Source organism: Hyperolius riggenbachi, chromosome 1 (assembly GCF_040937935.1).
Source record: "Hyperolius riggenbachi isolate aHypRig1 chromosome 1, aHypRig1.pri, whole genome shotgun sequence".
NCBI lineage: Eukaryota > Metazoa > Chordata > Amphibia > Anura > Hyperoliidae > Hyperolius > Hyperolius riggenbachi.
Window position 1 is genome coordinate 532293278 of NC_090646.1, and position 20653 is coordinate 532313930.

General features: G+C 43.1%; 1 protein-coding gene across 4 annotated transcripts in view; it reads left to right on the plus strand.

Moving 5' to 3' along the window:
- Positions 1–20653, plus strand: part of OSBP2 (oxysterol binding protein 2) — a 327225-nt gene that overhangs the window by 147179 nt on the left and 159393 nt on the right. Inside the window, exon 2 of one of the 4 annotated variants that reach the window (XM_068246472.1) lies at positions 14166–14304. The exons of 1 other annotated variant lie outside the window; for it this stretch is intronic. Coding sequence is in view for 1 of the 3 variants with exons in the window: in XM_068246456.1 (XP_068102557.1) it covers positions 3133–3211 (79 nt within the window). In the remaining 2 variants the exon portion in view is untranslated. Of the gene's footprint in view, positions 1–3117; positions 3212–7696; positions 7806–14165; positions 14305–20653 lie in introns of those variants that run through there. 2 more of the 4 variants (XM_068246456.1, XM_068246481.1) reach the window with 2 other exon arrangements.

The following is a 20653-nucleotide window of genomic DNA, read 5'->3' on the forward strand; positions in this document are numbered from 1 at the left end:
TAATGAGCTCCAAATCTTTTAGGTTGGAGGGTCTTCTTGCCATCACCCTGATCTTTAGCTCCCTCCACAGATACTCAATTGGATTCAAGTCAGGACTCTGGCTGGGCCACTCCAAAATGTTATTGTCTGCTAACTATTTCTTCACCACTTTTGCTGTGTGTTTTGGGACATTGTCATGCTGAAATGTCCACTGGTGCCCAATGCCAAGTTTCTTTGCAGACTGCCTGATGTTGTCGTTGAGAAACCTCATGTATTGCTCTTTTGTCATGGTGCCATTTACTGTAATTAGGATCCCTGGTTTATTGGTTAAAAAACACCCCCAAAGCTTTAGGTTCCCACCACTATGTTTGACAGTGGGGATGGTGTTCTTTGGGTTGAAGGTTTCTTCTTTTTTTTTACGACAAATGAAGGAAACATCATAGTGACCAAACAATTCAATTTTTGTTTCAATTGACCATAACACAGAAGACATGAAGTCTTCTTTATTGTCCAGATGAGCATTTGCAAAGGCCAAGCAGGCTTTTGTGTGCCTTATCTGGAGAAGTGGCGTCCTCCTTGGTCTGCATCCGTGGAACCCAGCAGTGTGCAGTGTCTGTTGGATTGTCTGCTTTGAGACATTGCCATCAGCAGAGACCAGATTCACCAGGATGGCCTTGGTAGTGATCCTTGGATTCTTTTTCACCTCTCTCACTATCCTCCTAGCCAGCACAGATGTCACTTTTGGCTTCCGATCACGTCCTCCGAGATTTTCCACAACACGTAACATGTATTTGTTAATAATACTTTGCACTGTAGCCACTGGAACTTGTAAACCTTTAGAAGAGGCCTTGCAGTCCTTTCCTGACTTGTGAGCAGCCACAATCCTCAGCCGCAGGTCCTCACTGAACTCCTTTGTCTTAGCCATGACTTTATACAAACCAACTGCAGAGAGCTGCTGTTTTTTACGTGTTGAGCTTATTTAAACAGCTGTTCCCAATAAATCAGGGTAATTAGGATGCTATAGAACAGTTCTGACTATTTGGAATGGTATAGAACTTTGGATTTTCCCACAGACTGTGACAGTTTGTGGAGGTAAGGAATCATTTTGGAATGGACACTTTTTGCTCAAATGTAATTAAAAGCTGATAATTTTTTTTCCACAATAATGCCTCTTGTACGTTGTCTTATCTTTTGGGAGACACCTATGTCATTTCCCATTACTAAAATTACTTGCTGGTTGAATAAAAGTCATTTTAAGTCAAAATTTGCCAGGGTTATGCATAATTATGGGCAGCACTGTATACACACACACACACACACACACACACACACACACACACACACACACACACACACACACACACACACACACACACACACACACACACACACACACACACACACACACACACACACACACACACACACACTCTCTCTCTCCCTCTCTCCCCCTCTCTCTCTCTCTCTCTCTCTCACACTCACACACACTCACACTCACACTCTGTCTGTGCTCTATGATGTACCAAGCATATTTGGGGTTTATGCACTAAGCTGCGGAAAACGAGTAGAATAACGTGCAAAGTCCTATGCTAGGTACACACGATACAATTTTCTGTTAGATTTACCTGCCAGATCGATTTTTTTTCGATTTCCATTCACTTCTATGGAAATTGATCGGAAAATCAATCAGTAATTTAATCGATCTTAACCACTTGCCGACCGCACGCTTATACCGTGCGTCGGCAAAGTGGCAGCTGCAGGACCAGCGAAGCAGAAGCTGCAGGCTAATTAATCAGGAAGCAGCCGCTCGCGAGAGCGGCTGCTTCCTGTCAATTCACGGCGGGGGGCTCCGTGAATAGCCTGCGGGCCGCCGATGGCGGCTCGCAGGCTAAATGTAAACACAAGTGGAAATAATCCGCTTTGTTTACATTGTACGGCGCTGCTGCGCAGCAGCGCCTTAAGGCAGATCGGCGATCCCCGGCCAATCAGCGGCCGGGGATCGCCGCCATGTGACGGGACGTCCTGTCACTGGCTGCACAGGACGGATAGCGTCCTGTGCAGCCCCGATCACCGGGGATGACAGGTAGGAGAGGGAAGGGGGGAATTTCACCGCGGAGGGGGGCTTTGAGGTGCCCCCCCCGCAACACCCGGCAGGCAGGAGCGATCAGACCCCCCCTGCACATCATCCCCATAGGGGGGAAAAATGGGGGGGGCGATCTGATCGCTCTGCGTGCAACCTGATCTGTGCTGGGGGCTGCAGAGCCCACCCAGCACAGATCCCAACAAACAGCGCTGGTCCTTAAGGGGGGGTAAAGGGTGGGTCCTCAAGTGGTTAAGATCGGACATGTTGAAAAAAATCGATCTGGCAGGTCAATCGAACAGAAAATTGTATTGTGTGTACATAGCATTACTGCACGATGATTAGAGCAGAATTCAATACATTACATGCAATGCACTTAACTCATCGTGCGTGAGACTTTACACATGTTATTCTGCTTGAAGCAGTTTGCTGCATACACAGCTTTATATGGTAGTGCATCCCCCCAAAACTATATAAAATGCATACATTGTGTCTACATTTGTAATTTTTATCAAACAGAATAAATACAACCTTATGTTATTCATAACAATGTTTTCTTTTATATTTTTTTATTATTTAGTATTTATATAGCACTGACATCTTCCGCAGCGTTGTACAGAGTATATTGTCTTGTCACTTATACTGTTTATACTTTATACTGTTTAAAATCACTGGAGGACATATTTGGGAAATTTGGTTTTAGGTTTTATATAGGTTTAGATTTTCTATAGCATATAATGTAGCCATACCTATGTGTTGCCCTCTCTCATCTGGCTGCCATGAAGGAGTTAACTGATGCTTTGAGCACTGAAGGGAGCCCTGATGCATTCTGGTAACAGGCTTTGGTGATTCCTGTTAACTTCCATGGCTGTGCTGCAATGATAAGAGCATGTGGCAGGATCCTCTCCTCTGTGGTACGGGACCTCGCTGTGCAGTGATGCATCCGGCAGCCGAATGACTAAGGCAGTCTTATTCAGAGATTCATATTTTTCATTTTTTATCATTTTTTTATTGGTTCTTCATCTTCATGTTGACGTGCAGCATTTATTGCAGCCGGCAAGGTTCCTGTGGGAATGAAGGGCAGAGGCTGCTGGGAGTCGCCATCCTCTCGTTCCTTCTGCAACACCGGCTGCCTGAATAAGTATAAGAAGGGTTAGTGGCCTTTCTGGCTTCCGGGATAGCGAGCCTTTTCCTGCGGGTATTGTTATTGCATGATTATCTACAGCAGACGTGTCTTGCAGCACCTGGCGGGCATTGTGAACAGCATGTGTGTGTGAATATATATATATATATATATATATATATATGCCTTTCTGACACCCTGGCAGATTTAGCAGTGCAGCAGGGCTGGCTTCACTGCCTGTGACCTGTCATGTGGTACAGTGCAGTCTGTAGGCGAGATGGGAAAGTGTTCAGAATCTGTGTGCCTCATGCTGTAGAGACAGGTGCAGGCAGATCCTCACTCAGGGAGAGGAATTAATGCCATGTAGAGATGATCTATTCATTGAACAAATTCACGTCACTGCGCTAGCTCACTTCCATTTTGTGTCTCCACAATGCCATTCTCTCTTTATGGAGGCAGCGTAACAGAACTTTGGCATGTGTGCCTGACTGTGCTGGATTGTAACGCTTATGAGGAGTTCTAAGGTCACCTTGAATTTGGTTGTTGCTTGTTAAGGATATGAGAAGTGAGGTATAGTGTAACAGATTTTGTTGACAGTGCACATTTTGTTCCCTGGCTTTATGCTTTAGTGAGTGTGTTTTTTTTTTTTTTTTGGGGGGGGGGGGGGGGGGACTTGCCGGAAACCATGGCAACAGTGTACTGACTGTAAACATATCCAGAATCTTGTTAATTGGTCTGTACAAAGTATAAAGTAATCATGGCTGGCTTGCACCACCTTTAAAGAGAATCTGTACTCTGAAATTCTTACAATAAAAAGCATACCATTCTATTCATTATGTGCTCCTGGTCCCCTCTGTGCTGTTTCTGCCATTCTCTGCTGCAAACCTGGCTTGTAATTGCCAGTTTTAGGCAGTGTTTACAAACAAACTAACCAGCTTCTAATAGGCTCAGCTAAGCAGAGTGTGTTAGTCACACAGAGCCTGCAGGGGGTGTGTACAGCTTCTAGCTAATCACAAGCAGCCCTGCACATTCCAGTCTGACTGCCTCAGCCTGACTGTGCCGACTATAGAGAGAAGATTAGATCATATAACAGAGATAACACAGCTACTGTGCAATTAGGAAAAGCTGCAGTAAGCCAGACCACATTAGAAAAGGCATAGGAACTTATAGCATAGAAGAAATAAAGATAAACAATTTGTTACAGAGTCTCTTTAAGCTGTGCCGGTTTATTGCAATGACACATTTAGTCCACACGGCGAATAGATTTCACAAACCACGTGGATTCTAGAATATACATTGTACATTGCTTATACATTATATTGGTGGAATCACTCCCTTCTCAGTAACAAGTGACAGCTAAGCAAAGCAGCTTTGCCATTTGCTCACAATAATTCATGCAAAGAGGTTGAAATGAAAGATCATAGAAAATGTCAGTTATCACAGGAATGTCTGTGTGAGGGAGGTGGCTAAAACACTTGGAGCCCTTCATGATCACAATTGCGTTGTGCTGTAATCACGATTTTCAGTTCCTGGCTTTGTCTCACTGTGATTTTTGGGTGCGATCCTTGTGCACACTTCAGTTTCCTGATGTGAAAAAAAAAACAGAAAAAAAACTTAACATTAACTTGACACGAACGCTGCACAGTAAAACTGCAGCAGATGAAAATCGCAGTGCAATGCATCACTGAAGAATGCACATCACAATTTCCATTGTTTTGCTGGGGATCTTGCGATTGGCAAAAATCATGCACTTTAAAATCTGATTGAACTGCATGTAGGGTGGAATGGCCCTTACATTTTCTGCCCCAGAGAAGCTTGTGTTGCAATGCACTTACAGAGAGCATTTCTCCCGCTCCTGGTTTGTTGACAAAGATGAGCAAGTTTGTCCTTACTGAATAACTTCCTTACTGTTGTTTCTCAAAATGATGCTATTATTTTAAGCGTTCTCTGTAGTTATCGTGCTGGTTTTAGGGCCATACACATGCACAATAACTGTTGTTCACAGGGACCGGCCGGGACTTGATTCCCAATGCAGTAGTTCAGGCCAAGTTCTGTACAGATAAGTCACTTGTGTACAGGCTAGTGACATGTTCTATTTGTGGACAGGAGATGAAAACGGTGCAGCACTTGATGCTCCACCAGTCCGGATCTTTTTTGTATTTAAGTACTACAACGTTTTTAAAGTTTTGATTGTATCAGATGTGTGAGGGTAAATTTTCAATGGCTTTTAAGCTCACATACAGACCTCTTGAATTATAAAACTCATCTGATCTTTATTTTCAGATGTTTTTCTCAGCCACACAGGAGTTTTATGACCTCAAAGTAGTTATTGATGAGAATGGCACTACAGTTCAACTGTAGAGAACATGTCCTGTGCAGCCTTGGATTCTTAACCCTTAGGGCTCGTTCAGACTATGCGCACTGACGTGCGCATTTTGGCAGCGCGCATAGTGTGCGACACGCAAGAATTGGTAGAAGGGCATAGACAGCCCTTCTACCGTTCCCATTATATGTGCTGCGCAGCAGCGCGCTGCTGCATTTTTGGGAATCGCAGCGCAGATCCCATTCACTGTAATGAATGGGATCTCTAGTGCAGCGCAACGTAGCGCAGATGGCGTGCGATTGGACGCGTTGCGTTCCGATCGCACAGCCATCTTCGCTAAATGATGTGAACGAGGCCTTACAGGAAAAAAAAGGAACACAACATATATTGGAGAAGTATTAGGACTGTACATACACATATTAATCTCATCATGTCACTTCAGGTTTTATTCTTCAGAGCAGCAAAATGCAGGGACTCAATATACACAGTTCTTAGAATAGACCTATCTCGGGGACAATTACATGTAAGCCCTTTTACTAAAAACTCTATGCAAAACAGAAATTTGCCATCCTTTTACTCTTACACACTCCTAGGAGTTCTGGTTCGCCATGAGCTTGCTGGGCATTCCGTAACTCCTGGTGTTTCAAGTCCTACCTCATATCCTACCTCATAGAGCCACATTAAGGGCCCGTTTCCACTATCGCGAATCCGCATGCTTTGCCCGCATGCAGATTCGCACAGCCAATGCAAGTGGATGGGCCTGTTTTCACTTGTCAGTTTTGCTGTGCGTTTTTCTGTGCAGGAGCCCTCAGAAGTCGCTTGCGTGTGGAATGCAGGCGAATAGCACGCAATGTATTTAATAGGGAAATTGCATGCGTTTTCCCCATGCGGTTTTCTGCCGCAAATTCACATGCGATTTCACATAGGTGCCCATGTTAATTCACACAGGCAGTGACATGGTTAAAATCGCATTACCCTAACCTATGCAAAATCGCAGCAAAAAACGCATGCGGAATCGCACCCGCATGCGATTTCGTCTGCGGTGATTCGCCGGCGATTCCGCAACGCAATAGTGGAAACAGGCCCTTAGCCATGCCATACACTGATGAGGATCAACCAATCCAAAACAGTCGGTATGCATGCTGGATTAGAATGGATCTGTAGGATATCTAAAAGTCATTTTTAGGATTCGGACAATAGATACAATTGTTAAACTCTACTTCATTTTCACTTAAAGTGGACCTCCACAATAAAAAGCAAAATCCCGCAACGTACCTGTAAAAAAACCAAACAAAACAAAGTTATATTTTCCTGAGCAGCTTTGTCCTGCAAAGCTGTCGCGAAGACCCCACATCACTCGACTTCTGGAGCCTTGCCCTGCCTCCCCTCAGGGAAAAATGCAAAGATGTTTACTGCAGTAAATAGCTTGGCGTTTTCCCCTGAGGATATGGCATATGAAATATTAAGCACTAGCTAAGGGGGAAAACACAATGGAGGGCATCCTATGTACTCATCATACATCCATGCACGGGCCCTTCTATGTTGTAAGAGCCAGAGATTCCAGATATATCAGGTGCAGAAAACACCTTCCTTCATGGTATACAGCAAATGTCTGTTATGAATTGATACTATGTGATAAGAGAAGCCATTGTACACACAATATTAACAGGTTCCTGTGACATCTACAGCCTAGTACCATCTCTGAAGTCAGATGCTGGGGCTATTTCCCCTCCCCCCCCCCCCCCCCCCAATCTGGGCATCAACTCAATCACCAGTAGATGTCACCCTTGAGGGCTGGTGTATTGTTCTCAGCTTTTTATTCATGTACATGCAGATCTAGCGATTCCCTGAGAATTGCTTTGTAACACAGAAATGTCCATACTCGCTTATCCACGAAGGCACACCCGAAATAATGCAGTTTATATTTGATAAGGAGTTTTAAACTCCAACAGTGGGCACACCCTCTTTTCTCATAAATGCTTTTAAATGTATGCAGGCCATTGTAGCCCTTGATAGCTCTTTTCAGCCATGCTGTTGTGAAACATGTAGGATGGCACAGGCAGATAAGCACAGCCTCCCTTAGAGAAGACATTTAAGTGTCAGTTTGCTGTGGATTTGGCAGCATTCACATGGAGTCCTGAATACCCTGCAAACATCTCCAACAAGGGAAACAAAATCTGGAAAGAGGTAACGGATTGGGAAAGAAGGAACAGTAAATTATCGGCATACAAACGGAAGCGGAGGATCGTTTTGTCCTGGCGCGGGCATAGGATGTCTGTGGGGGCAGGTGGAAGCCCCAGGTAAATTAAACTCTTTTTTTGCATTACAGTACTCCTTTAAACGTATTGCAGCGGCCAGAGGCTTGATAGCTAGAGCAAAAAGTAGGTGTGATAAAGGGCACCTCTGCCTTGTGCCTTTTTTTCAACGTGATAGTTTTAGCTCCAGGAATATGGACAATGGTGACTGAATCCGCATGTACCGCTGAAACTGCTGACAAAAAAGAACCTTGAAGACCAAATGTTTATTTCTTTAATTTATTTAAGTATTTATATACTTTACGGGGTGTTTACAGGGTAAGGCACAAATACTGCCAATTCACAGTATCAAATGCCTTTGAAATATCTAGGCTAAGTAACAAAACTGTCAAATAATTCAGAGTCCTCCTGTATAAAAGTCAAAGAGAGTCTGATGTCCGAGCCTTGGTGGCCTGGGATAAAGCCTGATTGTTCCAGTTTGACTAAGTCCCCCACCATTGATGCCAGCCAAAGGGAAGGGATTTTGGAGAAAAGTTTAACATCATTGCTAATGATAGAGATGGGCTGGATGTTGGTTAGATGTGTGATCCGAACCTGGTTTTTGACATAGAGAAAGGTCAGCTGGGAGCATATCAGCAGGGAACTGATCCCCTTTAAAATGGCATTATTCAGGGAGAGTAAATAAGGGCCAGAAGATAACATTTTTATAGTATGTAGCAGAAAATCCGTCAGGGCCTAAGCAGAAGAATCTTCCCCTATTTTCACTGTGTAAGTTGTCAATCTTTCGATTTAGTTGGGTTTGACAAAGATGCACTATTTTTCTGGACAGGGAGCTCTGTTTTAAATCAGTTGTTTTCTTATTAACAAAACGAGGACTACCTAAAATGTTTTGGGTTCTTTTCAGCTGTTTATTTGAAAACAAACTTCCTTAGTAAAGCGGTGGAGTAACCCAAATATTCCTTGTGCCGTAATGTTCAGTTAGGAGATGGTTCCAGTCTGGCTATCAGTTACTGCAGGTGGCACAAACAGTAGTTATTACACTTACCGGTAAGTCATGTACTCATTACGCAGTTACATAGTCATTTATTATACTCATCATGAGCTTGGTCTGTTTTATTATGATGAATGGTTCCGTTTTCCTGCATTACATTTCTGTTTCCTGTGCAGATCATGAGCAAACACACCCAGTGACCCCCTCCTCTCAGTAACTGACTAAAATCACCTCCCTTACCACCTAACAAAGGCAGGGTACCATAAACAAGTACCTGAGCTCGGGATTTATTTAATTATTTTTTTTAAATAATGTAGGTATGTTCTGAAATATAATTAGCTACACACCTTAACTTTGTCTCTGCTATGCTAAACTTGCTACCTATCTAGACACTAGAGGTGGGCATATCTGAGGAATGGGACTTTACAGAGACAAAGTTACATATGTGTGTATTAAAATAATTGTGCTTCACCTGGGAACATATAAGTTCATTTTAGTTAAAGGACCACTATATAGTGAAAAATTGTAAAATTTAAAATACATGTAAACACATACAAATGAGAAGTATGCTTCTTCCAGAGTGAAATGAGCTATAAATTACCTTACTCCTATGTTGCTGTCACTTACAGTAAGTAATAAAAATCTCATAAAACTGATAGGTTTTGGACTAGTCCATCTCTTTATGGGGGATTCTCAGTATTTAATTTATTCTCTACAAATTCACTCCCTGGAAAGAATCAATGCAAAGATGCAGACACACACACACACACACACACACACACACACCTGTTTGCACACTATTCTGGCAGTTAGACAGAACTGCCGTTCCCTAAGTGCTTTTCAATATAACGAAAACCTATGAGGAGATAGGCCAGTCCAAAACCTGCCAGATTGCTACTACCTACTGTAAGTGATAGCAACATAGGAGAAAAGTCCTTTATAACTCATTTTACTCTTGCAGAAATGTACTTTTTATTTGTGTTTTCATGTATTTTAAAGTGTACCAGAGCTGGCATAAATGGAAGAATTGATACTTACCCGGGGCTTCCTTCAGCCCCATAAGTACATGCGAGTCCCTCGCCGTCCTCCCGCGGTCTGCCATTCAGCTGCGATCAGCCCGGGTGACTGGTTCAGTTGCGTCCAGTCTGGGTCTTCTGCACATTTTATACAGCATTAACAGGTTAGAATAATGTAGTTCAGATTATATTTTACATGTACGGAGCTCAGTAGTACCTGTGCAAATGCATGAAAATGTATCATGTTTATCTTTGTAACTGCAATTAAAATGGAAGAAGGATAAATCCTGCAAATGAGGCATTAGTCATATTTTTGTGTTATGAGCTAATGTAGAGGAGTTGGCAAGAGTGCTGCTCTAGTAATCGCAGACATCTGTTGATTGGGAAGTGTTCCTGTATATTTCCGGTGCTGCCCACTCTGTCGCTCTCCACATTGGCTTACTCATTTGTGGAAATGAATTATTTAGATTCTGGTGGAGCTGTTGACTTGCATTATGCCAGATGGATGAGTTTGTTGGAAGGGATCTTGACAAGTCAGGCCATACTGGAAGGGAGTTTAGCATTACAATGAGGTGTTTTGAACATGGATACCATAGTGATATGTCATGTCACACTGGAAGCACTTGACTGTCTGTCAATGTTGTGAAGTAATTGTTTTGCTCATGGTATTAACTGATGAAGCAGAGTGGGTCTGTACATGCAGATAGGCACCCGCTATAACAAGTTAGAACTTTTTACTGAAGAAAAACATGCAGAGATAAATCCTACGACACCGTCAGGAAATGCAGCTTACTTAGAACAGAGAGACTACAGGAAATCACAATACCATAGAGATCTTCACATCATTCTACAGACGTGACATCTTGTGGTTGCTTTTACTGTACTGCAGTTTAAAGTAATCTTGCTGATAATACCAACAGAGGTGCTCGTCACGACCTCGTGATCACGAGTCGTTTTGCGATCACGAGGGCGTAATCGGCATTAGTGATCAGCTCTCGATCATGAATGCCGATCACAAATACACTCGTGATTGCACTCGTTACCTGACTCGTGATGACGAGTCGGTATTCGTGATTAAAAACCTGTTGACTTTAACTGGTAATAGCAATGCCCCTTTACATGCTAGAAACACCAAATTTGCCAGATATGTTAAGGAGAACAGTGGCAACAAGAAGAATTTTGTTCCCTCTTGTTTCCACTGTTCTTCTTAGCATATCTGGCAAATTTGTTTTTTCTGGCACGTAAGGCAGGTAAAGTAGTCCGGTTTTTAATCACAAATACTGACTCATGATTCGTGATTACATGCGGTTAATTGACTCAAAACCACACTCTAGTCTGATATCCCTTTCTACGCGTGATCACGAGTCATTTCGGAAGTGGGCGGAGTCTATTTCGTGATCACTCGAATTCGTGATTGGGGGTATCCGAGCACCACTGACTACCAACATTATCTAGATATGCATTTCATTGCACCTGGGTAAAACTAACCTCTCTCACTGCTACCTCATTGCCTAACACTAACCTTCAAAACCCGTTCCTATCCCTACTACCATCCCTGCTGACATTTGAGTTTGGCTACACTGTAGCCAAACCCATAACTGATCCAGATGCTTGGCTATATCATAGGTGGGTGCCCGCTCCCCCACCAAAAAAGCTGCTAATTTACATTGCGGTCTATAGAGGCTGTGGGTGGCGGCTGTTGCTGCTGTGCCAAAATCAGCAGCTTGGTGGTTATGCTGTTTAGCAGAAGGCGACACTGGAGACCCCAGGAACTGCAGGAAAGCAGTAAGTGGCTCAGCTTATCCGCAGCAACCAAAAGCTGAAATATTGGCTTTGAGTGCAGCTGACCTTTAACATTACTCAGGGAAAGGATGGGAAGTATAGATTAACAGCAAGCTCTTGTACTGTTGAAATGTTTGAAGTGGGTGAGTGCTACATAATTATTTTGTTTATGTATTTTCTATAGCAGGCAGTACTTTGGCCTTCATTAGCTGATGCTTGAGCTTACAACATCAGATGGTTTTCACTGTACGCTCTTTTTTTTTTTCCTCTCTCTGTGCAAATTAAGCCCAATTCTTGATTGGTGATAATATCTTAGACAGAATAAGGTAATTACTAAGTGAATGGTAACATGTCTTTATGACCTACAACAGGTAATTTCATGTAAATTAGCCAATGTCTTCATGTGCTCCTCTGCCGTCTTTACTGTTTAATTCCAATTATAAAATAGAAAGCTGATGTGCTATTAAGATCCTTTGCATGTTAATGTAGGATAATACAATTAATGCTGGTAATCCTGTCAGGGGAGGGTGCAACCTTTCCCATGAGGGTGGACGTTTCATGTTGGCACATAGGATCCCTGTGGTGACACTTGCTTTATCGGAACCTGTCTAATGTACACAGTGTTTTCCATAAATTCAGTTTTTGATCATCAGAATTCAGTGGAATGAGGTAGAAAGTGAAAGAAGAAGGTGATGATACAAGGCTCGATCAATGCTGTTTTCCAGCTGAAGTAGGCAGATGGCGACCTTCTCTTTGGGTGTCTGTTTAGTGATATTCACACAGCATGCACAATAGAAACCATTAAAGAGGAAGTGTAATGAATAAAATTGCTTTTTTTTTTTTTTTTTTTTTTTTTTTACACTATTAATTTGTAAATTATTTAGTCAGTGTTTGTCCATTAGCCACCCGGCTAATTTTGGTGACCACCCGGCTAACATCGGCTTACCTCATCATATGCGGTAAGCAGAGTTGCGCATTCCACCGTCATGCCCCACCCGGCTATATTTTCATGCCACCCGGCTAGAAAAAAGATTTTGGGGAGAACACTGTAGATTCTCAAATGTATCACAGGTGACTAATTCTTTAGTCGTGTCAGGTGATAACTGTTCATGGAAATTTCAGTAAAACAAACATACTGGAGATACATACAAGGAGATACTGTATGATTGGCAGTTGGAAACAGAGGTTATTCCCCACAATGCAACAAGGTTCACAGACAGCAAACTGTCAGTACCTTGGTCATGACATCACACTGTGGGAGGAGTTTCACCACAATATCAGCCATACAGACCAACCTGAAGATCTGTTTGAGTAAAGGAAAAAATGTATCATGGGAAGAGTTTATTGGCTATTGATTGGAATGAAGTTCAATCTAAGGTTAAAGTTTCTCTTTAAGGTGGCTGTACCCCACCCGATTTTTTTTTCTTTTTTTTAAATATCTTCCACATTACATTTGATGTAAACATTGAATCAAATTAAAATCTATTGAAAGGTTTTTATTAAAACTCTCTATGGTGATCGATATATTGATTGTATATCGATTGGAAATGCTGGTTCTTGCAACAATCGATACCACCAGAAGTGGCGACAGCAGCACGCATCTAAGTGATGCATAGCTTCTTTCCTGCAATGTGCTGTACAAAGCTAGCCGCTGCAGTAGTGAGATCCATATTAAACATTTCTGCTGAAATCTTGTCTAATATCCAGCGGAGTGGTAGTACATCAATAAATGGAAGATATTGCTCTTTTCACTTGTCTGCCACTAATCTAAAAGTGTATGGCCTCCTTAACACTTTGCCTGTAGTATAATAAACTAGCTGCCGAGTGTGCATTATTATTATTTAGTATTTATATAGTGCCGGCATATTCCGCAGTGCTGTACAGAGTATATAGTCTTGTCACTTCACTGAACCTCAGAGGGGCTCACAATCTAATCCCTGCCATAGTCCTATGTCTATGTATATATCGTAGTTTAGGGTCAATTTATGGGGAAGCCAAGTAACTTATTTGTAAGTTGTAGGATGTGGGAGGAAGCCGGAGTGCCCGGAGGAAACCCACTCAGTCACAGGGAGAACATACAAACTCCATGCAGATAGGGCCCTGGCTGGGATACAAACCAGGGAGATACAGTGCTGTAAGGCGAGTGTACTAACCACTATACCATCGTGCTGGCTGTGTGTGCAGATCCCTGTTTTAATTATGTGCTTCTAAATCTTGTGTCTCCCATTAAGGATCAGGTAACCAGGATCGGCAGACATCTGGTAGATGCCATTGCAAGTTATCGGTATTCCGGTGCCCAGGCAGTTAATTGGGCGCATGATGTGGATAGTAGTAGTTAATCGGTTACTGCATAGGGTTGAGTTACATTAGTCCATTGGCTATTTGTAGGCAATCAGCTAGTAGTTACAATTACAGTAGCTGATTGGCTAATAGCTGCAGTGTTTTGAGTGCATGGGAGTTAATGTTGGGCAGTGGGTGGGGAGCTTAGTGTTAGGTATGGGGGGCAATTAGTATTAGGCAGTAGTAGGGATGGTTAGTGTAAGAATAGAGCGCCGGATAAATCTATTGTAAAATATCAGTAATATTATATTACAGATACAGTTTTTTCATCGACAGCACCCAGTGCCTAACTCACACGGTGAAGCTGCAATACGTACTCCTCCCATTACTGCCAGTAGCTGCATTACGTACTCCTGCCATTACTGCCTCCCATTACTACTCCATGCTGCCATTGGAAGTGAAAGGCTGCTTGATGGTGAGTTTGCTGCTGGGAACATACCCATTGGAAGAGGTGTTATGTTTAGTATACTACCACTGTAACCTATATACTGTTTGCAACCATTTTAATGCTAGGTACACACAATACAATTTTCTGTTAGATTTACCTGCCAGATTGATTTTTGCCAACATGTCCAATCTTAATTTTGACTGATTTCCCAAACGATTTCCATTCACTTCTATAGAAATTGATCAAAAAACTAAGATCGGACATATTGGAAAAAATTGATCTGGCAGATATATCTAACAGAAAATTGTATCGTGTACGTAGCATAACTCTTATTACTGTGCTTGTTTTCTAATATCTACACTGTATGGCCTTGTATTGCTTTGTCTGAGCCCATTAGGCAACCACCAAGTAAAATTTCTTCTATGTGTAAACTTATTTGGCCAAATAGAATTTACTCTGATGCCTGACTCTTAGTACACAAACTCTCCTCTGGATGGCTTCTGTATTAATTTGCAGCATCGCTCGCATGTTCCCTGCATCCAAAATCCCATGGCAATGCAAATCAATGGGATGACTGCACGTTCTGTGTGACTTCCAATATGTGAAAAAAAAGCAAACTGACTGCTGAATAATATTGAACACCACATATGATTCCCATAGCTGAATTTCAACTGCTGTCAGCTGACCGTGGATGAAAGCTCGCTTTTTCTTAGGGGGCCCATGCTAAGAGCTGAAATCCTTTCATACGGTATGTCTTTTGAAATTTAATAAGTACCTTCAATTGCAGGTAGGCAGGATTTCACAGAGTGCCATATTAATGCACTGCTGGGAGTGCTGGTGTTATTTCCAGCATTTCACTAATGATGTCCTGAAGGAATCCGATCCAATTGGTGGGCTTCTTCCTGGTTGTCACACCCCTGTGTACTCTCTGCAGTCATGTTGTGGCATGCCTATAGTGTGATCTCACTATCTGTGGTACTGACCTAATACAATCTATAACATTTCATAAGAATTCTTGTTTCTCAAGAGCAAAATGTGTTGCCAGCCCTTGTGACTTTCAGATAAAGAGTGCATAACTGAGTGTTATTTGTCAAGGGGGACACAACTGAAGCCCCACACACATGCTCAACAGCGGTCTTTTATGCAGCACAATTATCAAACAACTTTTTTTGTAAAATAAGTGTAACAACCAATAAAAAGTTGATTGCTATTTGTGTGAACAATAGCAAGCAACTTTTTTTAAATTGTTCAGGGCTATTTTCCACTATGAAATGCGATCGCGATTGCGATCGCGATCACAATCGCGTTTCAATTTCCACCATGCGATTGCGATTGAGCTACTATATTCATTATATCGCATACAAAACGCGGCAGGACGACTATTGCGCTTTGACCAAAATCGCATCGCAATCGGATCGCACTAATAGAAAATGCTGCTGCAGTTTCCATTAGTTTAATGTACCTTGCGATTTGCGATCAGAAGCAAATCGCAAATCGCAGGCTAGTGGAAAAAGGCCCTCAACTTGTTTCACAACTAAAATTGTTTGATAATTGTGCTGCATAAAATACTGCTGTTGAGCATGCCTATGGGGCTTAAGTAATGCTGGTTTAAGACACTTGAGTCTCTGTAAAAAAAAAAATGAGTTTTACTCACCTGGGGCTTCCAGCAGCCCCCTGCAGCTCTATTGTGCCCACACCGACTCCATCAGATGCTCCTGGCCCCGCTGGCAGCCACTTCTGGTTTCGGCGACAGGAGCCGTCAGGCCTGGAACACCAGTGTTTCTTTGCATTCCCGGCCACAATAGCGCCCTCTATGCTGCTATGGCATATAGCATCATAGAGAGTGCTATTGTGGCCGGGAACGCAAATAATCACTCGCGTTCCCGGCCTGTCGGCTCCTGTCGCTGAAACCGGAAGTGGCTGCCAGCGGGGCCAGGAGCATCTGATGGAGTCGGTGTGGGCACGATACAGCTGCAGGGGGCTGCTGGAAGCCCCAGGTGAGTAAAACTCATTTTTTTACAGAGACTTAAGTGTCCCTTTAAGCACATGGAACAGCACTTTTGTGGAATTTTCACTAATTGTACAGTTATATGAAACCAGTACAGTGGTACATACACAATTCTGGCTACCTCTGTCTAAGGGCTCCCATGGGTGAGCAGGTCAGACAGTGGTGTAGCCATGGGCCCTGGTGTGGCTGCAGCCTCTGCATCTCCTATTGCTATGCCACTGTGGTCAGATGAAAAATCTGTCCTGCCTTAGCCATCTCAGCACAGGCCTAGGCTATTATTCTGCTCTTTACCCCTCCCACTCCGTCATGTGTATATGGTTAATTTGCAGTGCATCTATATATGCCTCAATGCCTGACTTGCGTATTGTGTCCAAATGCCGCTTTCTCAAAGGATCGACAATGTTTGCAGTCACACTGTCCCATAGTCAATAAGTGGTCGTACTGAGTTCAGATGTCATCCATATAGTACACCACAACTTCACAGAACAGGGCATTTCTTGCACATATCACTGTACAGAAGTCCCTAAATGTGAAAATCACAGCATTCCTCAATATATGGGTTTCTTCCAAGATAGCGTAATAATCACTACATTTCATATATATGTTACGGCCAGAACATGGAGTCTGGCCACTTCGGGTTCTGGCCGGACAAAATGTGAAGTGGCCGTCTCACTGCGGCCATAACATATACATCAAATCTAATGAAAATGTATTTTAAAAGAAGTCAGGTCAATCGATGTTTAATCGTTTTATTGATTGAACATAGACCCATGTCCATCCTTTACCTCACCGCTTACATGATCTGGTTTACCATAGATGTATACTGCATCCTGCCTTATAAAGCTAGTGGCAGCACAGTCGGTTTCAGACATGATTTCTAGGTGAAAAGTGGTAGGCTAGGTAAATGATCGATATGAGAAATATATTGATCTTTGTACCTGATTTACCATAAATTGTAAAGCATTGGCAAGGACAACTCAATATCAGTGCAAAAGCTGCTGCCCCTGCTAACCATATACAGTAAAGTGAAAGTCCTGCTTCTGCTTGGCTAGTGTTGCTGTTTACATTTGGATAGATTTTAGCTGAGTTTCCTGTACTGAAGAAAGCAATGCCCAAAGTCAGCACACCTGAATTTCCATGTCTGTGCACCTGAATCTCTGCATCAGCACTTCCTATGTGTCCACTGATGCAGGAGATGCAGGTGCACAGATGTGGAAATTCAGGTGGACAGATGACTCTGAGAATTGCTTTCTTCAGCACAGGAACATTAGAAATGTGGCTTTAAGTACTGAACAGGAGCACTAGATCTCTGGACGGGGGAATGAAATAGGTGTCACATACTGTTACATTGTAATCTAGTAAGCCTAGCAAAATCGGCATGCAGGTAGTTAAAGAGGCTGGTTGGGGAGGAGTTATGCCTTGTTTTTTACTTAAAAAACAAAACACAAGCAAACAGGAAAATGGTGTAAAAGCACCATTCTGAGATGGGAGATAAAGCAGGTGATATGCTTAGCACTCATCTTACCCAAGGTCAAAACCCCTGTTTGAATCAGATGAATAAAACTGGGATAAGGCAAAATAAGGTATTTCTCACACGCATGCTAATATTTGCTTGGCGGCACAGTGCAGATGCTTACACAGTTACATCCGTTGCTTACATGGTTATCTAGGACGCCTGGAAAAATCAGCCTGCAAGGGGTTAAAGGGGTGGCATGGGGGAGGTATACCCTTTTTTAAGTATTATATAAACAAAAAGAGAGAGAGAAAAGGGTTCTAAAAGCACCATTCTGAGATAAGTGATATGTCTGATCACCCGGGTAAAGCGCAGGACAAGTTTAGTGCTCATCTGCCTTTATTTCTGACTAGTTAACTAGCCCGCCCGTTAAAAAAATCAGGCGCTAGGGCTGGGACGCGACCCCCTTCCCAAGGGTGCCCATCCACGCTCCCTGTCATGCGCCCCACCGGCCGCCCCCCTGCCCTCATCCTCCTGTTTGTAACGCCTGTGTGTGCTGGCAAAAAGCAGGGACAGGGGACACAGGGACAGTGGGGTTTTATTAGGTAGGATGTTAAAAAATCAAATCCTCATTTCGAAAACACTATTGGAATTAGATTAAAAAAAAATTGGAACTAGGAAAAAAAAAAGTTTATTATATATTATATTATTTTGTCAGCACAGTGCTATTTGTACCATTTGGGTAGTTGGAAATGTTAAATGTAAACCTGAGGGGAAAAATGGTTAAACTATATACTTACCTCAATGATCTATAGGTTTTCAGACATCTCCAGGCCCCTTATTGCTTCCATCCTCCGCTCCGTCTTGCGGCTGTAAGCTTTATTTGGAACTCTGGTGGACATATGCACAGTCCATATGGGATCCCATTCTGTACGTGCTCCCACTCTGCTGTGTGTAACAGGCTTTGCTGAGAGTGTCCACGGCATGCGCAGTTACATTTGTTTCTCCTCTTTGCATACCCAGGACACTCTGCTGCTGTGTGGCATGCAGGGTGCACTGTGGGCATCCCAGTCACAGCTAACAATGGGGGGGGCCACAGCAGCAAGGCGGAGCCTGGAGGTATCTTGCGAGTCTATAGATCATCTAGGTCAGTATGGCCACCGCACATAATCCTTATTAAAGACAGGAGATGAGCTAAGTGAATGGTGGCCTATATCTTTAACTTTTTTCCCCCCTAAAATGTCAATGTTGGTATAATCCAAACATTTTCACTTTATAAAACAGCGTTGCCACATTGAATAATTTTATACATAGCTTTACACCAGACTGTGTGGTGTCTGGTTAATTCCTTTTGGTGTATGCAGTTATGACTAGGGGAGTTGCTTACATTCATAGTGCACACAGAGCTCTGCTGGTTAGCACTGAGTTAGGTTATTGCTATTAGAATAGCAAGCCATGACCCCCAGATTTTAATTCCTGGTGCATTTTATACTACAGAACACTTCATACATGTCATATTTTTTGGGAACTGGATTGGCCTGTGGCAAGGTTTTATAGCGCACAAAAGAAAAATTACACAAACTGATGATCCTGTTGAATTGGTCTCTGACCTTGGTACATCTTGAAACAAGTTTTTTTTGTGTGTGTTCATCCTTTATTCTATTTTTAGTGTTCTTCCAAAATGGCCCAAGGGAAAAGTCTCATCTAGCAGTGCAGATCCATTGCAGCCAGCCATCTGCCCTTGTGGTAAAAAGCCTTTCGTTTACTGAGATAAAGTTATTTCTTTTTAGGTAATTGAAGAATTTAATTTAATAATGGTTCTTGTGCAGGAAATGATTTTGACTGGATCCTTGAAGCCCAATTCTATTTACATTTATTTTGTTTGCTTTGGATAGCATGCCAAGAGGCCATAACCTGGGTCAGGTTGTTCCTACGGTCTGTTTCTCCACTGGGGACATTTCCCATCACTTTCTGCCCTTCCCTTTAGTATAAGTTCAGGTGGTCCTGGGAAATGAGGTGCAGCAGTAAAACCGTGATGGATTTTATAAGTCTGTCTATGAGTCAGCTCCAGCCCCCCCCCCCCTCCCCCCTGGCAGTTCATGTTCTTTCATCTTGTACATGTGACTTAAGGGGAGGATCACACTTGCACTTCCCCACAAGTGTTTTGCCGCACAATTGTGCGTTTTTGTGGCTAGTGTTGCATTGATCGTTTTAACTTGTGTTCAGTTGCTATTGATTTCAATGAAAAAAATGCATGTGTTGTGTGGGAAGATATTGCCGGTTGTATCTTTGTTTTGTGTAAAAATACTAGTTGTTCGTGTTCCCGGCCACAATAGCGCCCTCTATGCTGGCTAGTGTTGCATTGTGTGGCCTGGCACGCTGGCTAGTGTTGCATTGTGTGGCCTGGCACGCTGGCTAGTGTTGCATAGTCAAGATGTAGCCTGGCTAGTGTTGCATTGTGCGGCTTGGCACGCTGGCTAGTGTCGCATTGTGCGGCTTGGCATGCTGGCTAGTGTTGCATTGTGTGGCCTGGCATGCTGGCTAGTGTTGCATTGTGTAGCCTGGCACGCTGGCTAGTGTTGCATTGTGTGGCCTGGCACGCTGACTAGTGTTGCATAGTCAAGATGTAGCCTGGCACTCTGGCTAGTCTTGCATTGTGCGGCTTGGCATGCTGGCTAGTGTTGCATGGTGTGGCCTGGCACGCTGGCTAGTGTTGCATTGTGTGGCCTGACATGCTGGGTAGTGTTGCATTGTGTGGCCTGGCACGCTGGCTAGTGTTGCGTTGTGTGGCCTGGCACGCTGGCTAGTGTTGCATTGTGTGGCCTGACATGCTGGGTAGTGTTGCATTGTGTGGCTTGGCACGCTGGCTAGTGTTGCGTTGTGTGGCCTGGCACGCTGGCTAGTGTTGCATTGTG